Source organism: Palaemon carinicauda, chromosome 12 (assembly GCF_036898095.1).
Source record: "Palaemon carinicauda isolate YSFRI2023 chromosome 12, ASM3689809v2, whole genome shotgun sequence".
NCBI classification, from domain to species: domain Eukaryota; kingdom Metazoa; phylum Arthropoda; class Malacostraca; order Decapoda; family Palaemonidae; genus Palaemon; species Palaemon carinicauda.
In genome coordinates, this window is record NC_090736.1 from 9,402,689 (window position 1) to 9,412,688 (window position 10,000).

Here is a 10,000-nt window from a genome sequence, read left to right on the forward strand (position 1 = left end):
AAAACCTTAATTAACATGGTATGCTCTTAACGTAATACATTTCAGCTGAATTCCAAGATTACAGTATGGCATCTAGACATTTCTCACACATTTCGTACTTTCAAAAGGCCTAAATATTCCCAAAGGTTTTTTGTTAAAAAATGTTGACATCATAAAGTTTCATCAAATTTCTTTATATAAAAGACACGAAGTCTTCAAAGGATAATTTGGAAATAGGTTGATTGTACAAAAGGATAATTTCTTGATGTACACCTTTCAAACATGATGGAAAATCTCTGAAATATCACAAGAGATTCAATTTCAAACGTTTTCTACCAGTATGTTTGTTTATTTCAAATGTTATGACATTTCTCTCTCTCTCTCTCTCTCTCTCTCTCTCTCTCTCTCTCTCTCTCTCTCTCTCTCTCTCTCTCTCTCCTCAAGAAAGTATTATATGTTAGTGACTATATTAACAGATTCTTTGAAACATCATATCAAAACTTCTTGTATATTTCCATAGACAGTTTTGTGAACACGCTCTACTGAAAAGCCTAAACCACAATGTGTAAACTCAAAGTTGAAATCTTCCAATCTTCCCGTCTGAGGCCGTTCCAAAGAACTCTTCGGTTTTGTGAATACAATACCAAAAGCGGATACCTTAGAGCAAGATCTAATTTACGGGCTGTGATGGTCTATGCAGTAACGTCCCTGACTGGCGATCGCCAGACTGGGGTTTGAGTCCTACCCAAACTCGTTAGTGCCTTTGGGCGCTACAATCTCACCATCATTGTGAGCTAGGGATGGGGGGTTTGGGGGAACTTATAGGTCCATCTGCTGAGTCATCAGCAGCCATTTCCTGGCCCTCTTTGATCCTAGCTTAGGTGGAAAGGGGGCTTTGGCGTTGATCATATGTTTATATGGTCAGTTTATAGGGCATTGTTCTGCTTGATAGGGCAATGTCACTGTCCCCTTTCCTCTGCCATTCATGAGCGACCTCTAAACCTTGTGTGTGTCTCTGGGCTGCTTCTGATTCACTGATGGGAGCTCATGTCACGCCTTCTGGCACTGTGGATGTACTTTACTTCAAGGACTGTTTTTTTGGTCCTGTACAGCAGGGAAACACTACTTTCTACAAGACCTTCTACAGTCATTTTATCATGTTCGTTCGAAAGCAATCAACATTTCCCACTGTATATTGCTCGTTTATTGTCAATTCCACTCTACTGACACTCAAATGTTTCTTAATGAGTGCGGTGGAATATTTCGAACTAATTCCTCTTTGCTTTTGTAAGTTGTAATATTTGGGAATGAGTTCTTGCTTTCCCTGATGTAGAGAACGGCGTTACTTGCTACGTTAGATGGCACTGTTCCACTGGCTTCAGTCTTATAGGCGATCCATTTACCGATAGTCACTAATCACTACAGTTAGTTGCGAGAGAGAGAGAGAGAGAGAGAGAGAGAGAGAGAGAGAGAGAGAGAGAGAGAGAGAGAGAGAGTTACAAGGCTTTTGGATGTCTTAGACTTTTAATTCCATCCGTGGAGCCTCCAGTTGCTCTAGAGTAGAGAAAATTAGTTCTACGTTTAGAGAGTTTTTATGCTCTTGTCTTACCTTTCCTTGAATTCGCTTAGTGTTACTGTTCACTACGTCTGCTCTAAGTGTGTTTAAAGATTTAATGGCCACTCATGAATGGCAGAAGCAAGGGACAGTGACACCGTCCTGTTAAGCAGGACAATGCCCTGGAGACTAATAATATATAGAGATGATCAGCGCCCAAGCCCCTCTCCACCCAAGCTAGGACCAGGGAGGAGCAGGCAATGGCTGTTCATGACTCAGCAAGTAGACCTAGAGGCTTTCCAAGCCCTATAATCCTTAGCTCACAAGGATGGTGAGGTTGCAGACACTTAAGAGAAGCTATCGAGTTTGAGCAGGGCTCGAACCCCAGTCCGGCGGGCTCCAGGCATGAACACTTCCTATAGGCCACCGTAACCCGTGTATTTGTTATTTTGTATGTAAAGAAATCACCACGTTGAGAGAGAGAGAGAGAGAGAGAGAGAGAGAGAGAGAGAGAGAGAGAGAGAGAGAGAGAGAGAGAGAGAGAGAGAGAATGATTAATTTTTAACTTACGAATGCCCAAGACAAGAATTTGAAATTTTGGTTTTTGAAACTAGACCACATACATCTACGTGCAGTTCACACAGAGAAAAAGCTGTACAAGAAGATTATATAAAAAAAAAAGGGAAAACTAACACACAACAAAAAAAAAAACCTTCAATGATACATCGAAAAAATACATAGATAATGCAAATGACTTCAATTAGACATTTAATATCGCAAGCCCATAATAAATAAGATAAGCTCTCAGTCTTATCAATAAAGATGAAAAAACTACATAATAAACAATTACATCCATTTTCCTATTCATCACAGCCTTTAATAAAAACCAAAATAATTTGAGATTACACATTTTTGACCAGCTAACTGGCCTCTTGTTGATCTATTGGTGTCATTAAAAAGTTCAGAATGGTGATCAAAATAATGTATACAAGGCTTTTGTTAATACATGCTACACTATGAATGCAATTAACTCAAGTGCATGCTCATGAGCATTAAAAATAAATACACCTAAAGTTCTCAAATTACAAGACATAACATCAAGATCTTTCCTCTAACTATAAATGAGATCATGATATGAATTACAAACACGGCGTATCTCAACTAAATCTTCCATTCGTGATATCATAACAACTGGAATTTACTAAGTGCAGGTTTTTCAGTATTTGAGCTTTTCCTATGAGAAAAAGTTTTAGGCTGAAAAGACTTTTACAGTGGTAACATGTTTGCCTCTCATTCAGATGGCAGCAGATCGATCCCAGCCCGGGACCGTGAGTTTAAGCGGTTTACTGGGGAGGCCACTGCTGTGTTTTAGCACCAGAGTGGGGAAAAGACTTTAAACTCGGCTAGTGCAGTGGTATCGTGTTCGCCTAGTATTCACATGGCAATAGATCGATCCCGGGACCGTGAGTTTTAGCTGTTTACTGGGGAGGCCACTGCTGTGTTTGGGCACCACAGTGCGGGAAAGACTTTGAACTAGGCTAGTACAGTGGTAACATGTTTGCCTTTCATTCGGATGGCAGCAGATCGATCCCAGCCCGGGACCGTGAGTTTAAGCTGCTTACTGGGGGGGCCACTGAGACTTTAGAATGTACTAGCCTCCTGGCTAGTACAGTGGTAACATGTTCGCCAAGCATTTGCATGGCAATAGATCGATCCAAGGACTGTGAGTTCAAGCTGTTTACTGGGGGAGGCCACTGCTGTGTTTGAGCACCACACAGTATCTTGCCTGGCTGACGTTCTGGTGAGCATCCATTGTGATGAAACTGGAACTCAAACCAGCTACATTTACCTTTAAATCGTATTTTGTCATTTTCATAAAGTCAATTTCCATTTTTTTTTATCCTTTAAACACGTATCTTTTAAGGATTTAAAAGCAAAATCCCAATCGTTTATGGCTTTAAACTAAAAAACAAACCAAATATTTTATTGATTTAAAGCGAAAAAAAAATATTTTATGGATTTAAAAACAAACAATCTCTCATGTATTTTAAAAAAATGTTTTATGGATTTAAAAAAAAAATGTTTTATGGATTTAAAAACAAAAAAAATGTTTTATGGATTTAAAAATGAAAACAAATATTCTATGGATTTAAAATCGAAAACAAATATTCTATGGATTTAAAAACAAAAAGTGTTTCATGGATTTAAAAAAAAGTTTTATGCATTTAAGAACAAAAATATTTTATGGATTTAAAAAAAATATTTTATGGATTTACAAACAAAAAATATTTTATGTATTTAAAAACAAAAAATGTTTTATGGATTTAAAAACAAAAAATGTTTTCTGGATTTAAAAAAAATATATTTTATGGATTTAAAAACAAAAAATATTTTATGGATTTAAAAACAGAAACATGTTTTATGGATTTAAAAAAAATTATTATTTAATAACAAAAACTGTTTTATGGATTTAAAAACAAAAAATGTTTTATGGAATTTAAAAAAAATGTTTTATGGATTTAAAAACAAAAAAAATATTTTATGGATTTAAAACCAAAAAAATATTTTATGGATTTAAAAACACAAAAATGCTTTATGGATTTAAAAAAAAAAACCTTTCATGGACTTAAAAACAAATTTTTTATGGATTTAAAAACCAAGTGACCTTCCCCTGGGTCACAGTGTGCTACTCTCATTATCACATTTTCTAATCAACGATAAATCTAAAAATGTCTTTTATCACTACAAGTATATCATCGATTTGTATCATAAAACAAACTTTTACATCTTAGTCTAAAATAACTTTATTGCTAAGAATAATCTCACTGTATTTTTTCTTACATATTTATAAGCCTCAATTAAAATAAGGATACGAAAATATGCATTGCCAATCCTTTTAATTTCCTTCTCATGCAGTTTATTTGGTAAAACTAGACTGAATTTTTTTTACTGAGGCGCATTTGCACAGACTCGCATGGATGCCCTTCTAGCTCGGAAAAGTTTCCTACAAGCTAATTTGTTAGAATTATTTTGTCCAATCAATCAGCTAGTAGGAAACTTTCCCGTGCTAAAAGGGCACCCCTGCATTTGCACTATCTCGCATCAGTGCCCTTTTAGCTCGGAAAAATTTCATACAAGCTGATTGGTTAGAATCACTTTGTCCGATCAATCATCATCTATAGTCCATTTCTTTTAGCGATGCATATTTGCACCGACTCGCAGCGGTGCCCTTTTAGCTCGCAAAAGTTTCCGGATCGCTGATTGGTTGGACAAGATAATTCTAACCAATCAGCGATCAGGAAACTTTTCCGAGCTAAAAGGCCACCGCCGCGAGTCGGTGCAAATATGCATCGCTAAAAGAAATGGACTATAGTAGGAAACTTTCCCGTGCTAAAAGGGCACCCCTGCATTTGCACTATATCGCATGGATGCCCTTTTAGCTCGGAAAAGTTTCCTACAAGCTGATTGGTTAGAATTATTTTGTCCAATGAATAAGCTAATAGGAAACTTTCCCGTGCTAAAAGGGCACCCTTGGGAGTCGGTGCAAATGCGCCACAGTATTAAAAAAAAAAAAAAAAAAAAAAAAAAAAAAAAAAAAAAAAAAAAAAAAACGTCTATATTTAGACTTAAATAAACTCATATTTTCAGTAAGTGTAACACGAATTACTATAATCATAGGACATTGTAGACAAGTACAGAAGAAGAAAAGGGGTGAATAAGACATTTACATGAATATAAACTATTCATAATGTATTATTCAATATATATATATATATATATATAGAGAGAGAGAGAGAGAGAGAGAGAGAGAGAGTATTCCTACAATTGTGTTTACCCCCGAATACAAGTTGTAATGGCCAGAATGTCTGCGTTTAATGTGTTTGGACAAATCATAGCGATAATTAACACGGTAGGGACAATACGGGCAACCATACGGTCGCTCCCCCGTATGCACGAGCAGATGCCTCTTCAGGTCTGACTTTTGATTGGCTCTGTAGGGGCACCTCTGGCAGGAATAAGGTCGGTTGAAGGGAGGTTGAGGAAAGAGGAGTGTTGGCTCTGTAGGTGCAGCAGCCGTTACGGGTAGTGGCGCTAAGTACTGCAAAGGAAGAAGGGAGAAAAATCGACTTTACTACTGGTTCAATCTTTCTCAAAAAAAAAATGGTTCAATCTTTTAAAAAATGAATATAAAAACTCTCAATTCATCATGGCTTAGGAATCATTTCTTTAGTTATCGATGGGTTAAAATTTAGGGACATATATACACTAAAATTTGGACTTCGTTAGCTAGCGCTCTAGGGTTTCACATAGTCAGAGAACTATAGCCTACGAGTGATGGCGCTCATGTATGACCACCTACTGTCATGGCGGCGATTGCCACGAATTTTGAATTTTCTGTCATGACGCGTCGAAACGCGAGATTTAAGCTATATATATATGTAACTACCAGGGAAGTTACATATTTAAAAACGAATGTTATGGCAGCCTTGGCTCTGTTACTTCCCCCTTCAATATAATATAACCCTTTGCTCTTGTTCATCTCGCCGCTTCTGTCTTTGAAGTCAATTTTCTCTTGATACTTAATGATGCTTGTGATCTAATGATATCTCTTAAATTTGGGGAGTTGGAAAAATTTTCATGTCTATGTCTCTACGAATATATTACACAATGGTAAGATTATTTGTGGAAACACCCTGTCAGATATATTAAAGATCTTCCTGTAGGCGACTTCCGAATGTTTTCCGCACTCAAATAAGGTCTTTGAATAAGTAACCCTTGAATCACTTTGGGCCCAGCATTAAGCAAAACTTTTTACGGGGGTATGACGAGATTGACTACAGCTGATGAACTTACCTACACTGTTACAAAAAAAAAAAAAAAAAAAAAAAAATTTAGTTGGACATTCTCCGTAAAAAATACTGTTCTAAACCGTATTACAGTAAAATACAGGCGACCGTAACTTTACCATGATTTGTTATTATCTTTTACGGGTTGGTAGCCGTCCTTTACGTCAATATATCTGTTTTTAATACAGTAAAATCCTAGCAACATCTATTCCAGGATTTGTACCGTATTTACGGCACAGTTTTAACAGTGTACAACATCCTATGACATTAAAAAGAATAAAAAGAAAACAATGCTAAAAACATGAGATCCAAATAAACAACCTACTAAAGAGTTCCTCCACTTTCACTCGACAACTGCACGTGAGGAAACAGGGCACTTGGAATGCACAAATCGGAATTATCACTGGCTTCGCTACTCGGGAGGGCGTTCCTTTTGGCACTCAGGGCCACTTTTCCGCCCTCTAAGGCACTTCCCCTTTCGTGCCCTTCGTTGTTCTGAGACATCGTCGTGCCGTTGTCCCGGCTGGAATGCCCTTGGGAGCTCGGCTCCACCTTGTGCACAGTCCGGATATGTCTGTTCAAGTGGGACTTCTGTGAGAAAGCGACCGGGCAGTGATGACAGGAGTAAGGCCTCTCCCCAGTATGCGTCCGGACGTGGAGCACCAAGCCATCCTCCGTCGGAACCTTCTGCAGCAGAAGGGACACAAATAGGGCATCATCACGTCGTCCTGCTGCTGTGAAAGGTGTTGCTGGTCAGGATGTCCCAGGGCCAGGGGATGGTTCGGATGAAGTGTGGCGCCTGCTGTACAGATGCCTCCTCCACCTCCACCACCACCTCCTCCTCCTCCTGACCCGGCCAGGCTGATGCTGCAGGAGGAGGGGTTGTTACTGCTGCTGGTGCTGCTGCCGCCGCCTCCAACGCCGCAAACGATGCCGGCCAAAGATCGCTGCAACAGAGAACATCGGCTTCAGAGGAGAGATGCGGCAGAAGGTGAAGAGACGTTGCAGGAGTTCAGGAAGATTTCATGACTATTTTTTACCGACATGCTTTCTATTGGAATGCCTTTTCAACTACGACCGATAAACTGGAGAGAGAGAGAGAGAGAGAGAGAGAGAGAGATGGAAACTTCTTCGTCTAGGAATCGAGATTAATTTTGCTGGTGTCATATATGTATATATATATATATATATACAGAGAGAGAGAGAGAGAGAGAGAGAGAGAGAGAAAGAGAGAGAGAGAGAGAGAGAGAGAGAAACTTCGTCGTCTAAGATTCGAGATTAATTTTTCTGGTGTCGTGAGAGAGAGAGAGAGAGAGAGAGAGAGAGACTTCGTCGTCTAAAATTCGAGATTGATTTTGCTGGTGTCGTGAGAGAGAGAGAGAGAGAGAGAGAGACTTCATCGTCTAAGATTCGAGATTAATTATTTCTGGTGTCACATTATAGAGAGAGAGAGAGAGAGAGAGAGAGAGAGAGACTTCGTCGTCTAAGATTCGAGATTGATTTTGCTGGTGTCATGTGTGAGAGAGAGAGAGAGAGAGAGAGAGAGAAAGAGAGAGATTTCATCGTCTAAGATTCGAGATTAATTTTGCTGGTGTCATAGAGAGAGAGAGAGAGAGAGAGAGAGAGAGAGAATTTCATTGTCTAAGATTCGAGAATAATTTTGCTGATGTCATAAAGAGAGAGAGAGAGAGAGAGAGAGAGGAGAGAGAGAGAGAGAAACCCTCTGCAATTTTTTACCATAGATTAACCCGAAAAAAATACATACACTACAAATGCAGAAAATAGCCACTAACAACTACATCCAGCTCCACCTCTGCTTATGCCCGAGAACTACATCCTGGAAACAGTTTACGAGAATATCCCAAGTGGAGAACACAATGCAACTCCTGGCTACATGTATCTACATAACAGGTTTGTGTAAAATAAAAAAAAAAAAATAAAAACAAAAAAAGTATGTGAATTGAGTTACTTTATGTAAAATAAGATTATATACAAGGTGTAACTTAGTCCGGTTACTTTATGTAAAATAAGATTATATACAAGGAGTAACTTAGTCCGGTTACTTTATGTAAAATAAGATTATATACAAGGTGTAACTTAGTCCGGTTACTTTATGTAAAATAAGATTATATACAAGATGTAACTTAGTCCGGTTACTTTATGTAAAATAAGATTATATACAAGATGTAACTTAGTCCGGTTACTTTATGTAAAATAAAATTATATACAAGATATAACTTAGTCCCGAGAAGATTAACACCTCCATTTCATGCCAATCTGGACAACATTCTTCTATAAACCCCATACGGCTAAATCAACCATAAAATGATGAGTTCAGGTTACTTGTTATGTGAGAGAGGTGTAAACTATATAGCCTATTATATTACTACTGCTACTACCACTACCACCACCACTACTACTACAACTACTACTACTACTATTACTACTACCTCTTGACTACGTATACGTCTCAAATATAAACTACAAATGCCTTACATGATGGAAATAGCGCGCAAAGGACACACAAAAGAATATCCCATAATCAATTCATGTTTCTTTTGTTTTAATATGATTAGGCCTTAGGGAATCTTTGACGCTTTATGCCCTACACATTTATTATTATTATTATTATTATTATTATTATTATTATTATTATTATTATTATTGTCACCATGATTATTATCATTATCATGATTATTATTATTATTATTATTATTATTATTATTATTATTATTATTACAAGCTAAGTTACAACCCTAGTTGAAAAAGCAAGATGTTATAAGCCAAAGGGCCCAAACAGGGAAAAATAGCTCAATGAGGAAAGGAAATAAGGAAATAAATAAACGATCTAAGAACTAATGAACTATTAAATTGAAACATTTTGAAAACATGAACAACATTAAAACAGATACTTCATATATAAACTATAAAAAGGACTTGTGTCAGCCTGTTCAACGTAAAAAAAAAAAAAACATTTCTTCAGTTTCTGTCATTTTGATTTAAGTTTATATTCCCATTACTTTAAAAGGTTTGATTCACACTTAAAAAAGCGTAATTTTGATCGGAAATTCTCCGTAAAAATATCATGTTCTTAGCCGTATTTCAATAAAATACGGGCGACAGTAATTCTTACCCTACTTTGTTATTATCTCTTACGGATTGTTGACCGTAATATCACTCCTTTACGTCAATATAACCGCTTTTAAAACGGTAAATGCTTTGCAACATTTATTCCGGGATTTTTCACCGATTTTTTCATGTAATTTTTTTCCCACTGTGGGTCATCTACAGCCTTGCAATATCTTAATATAGTGGATTATAACATAGTTGTCTTAACTATTTAACTTTGGTAGTAACAATTTGTTAATCAGAACTTTACGGACTCTTAAATTCACGATTATTGATCGACTTATTGATCTCTGGCATTACTGGTTATAGTTACTTTATACATCCTTTACATTCAGATTTTTCTAGACTGTACTACCATCCTGTACTATAGTGAATTTTTTTAGTGAGGCGGATTTGCACCGACTCGCAGGGGTGCCCTTCTAGCTCGGAAAAGTTTCCTGGTCGCTGATTGGTTGGACACGATAATTCTAACCAATCAGATAGCAGGAAA

General features: G+C 37.3%; 1 protein-coding gene across 9 annotated transcripts in view; it reads right to left on the minus strand.

Annotated features, from left to right (window-relative positions):
* LOC137651205 (longitudinals lacking protein, isoforms H/M/V-like) overlaps window positions 1-10,000 on the minus strand; it is a 167,665-nt gene that overhangs the window by 56,822 nt on the left and 100,843 nt on the right. Inside the window, exon 5 of one of the 9 annotated variants that reach the window (XM_068384376.1) lies at window positions 6,775-7,328. The exons of the other annotated variants lie outside the window; for them this stretch is intronic. Within the exon in view, the coding sequence (XP_068240477.1) occupies window positions 6,960-7,328 (369 nt within the window). The 3' untranslated portion in view covers window positions 6,775-6,959. Of the gene's footprint in view, window positions 1-6,774; window positions 7,329-10,000 lie in introns of those variants that run through there. 9 annotated transcript variants of the gene reach the window in all.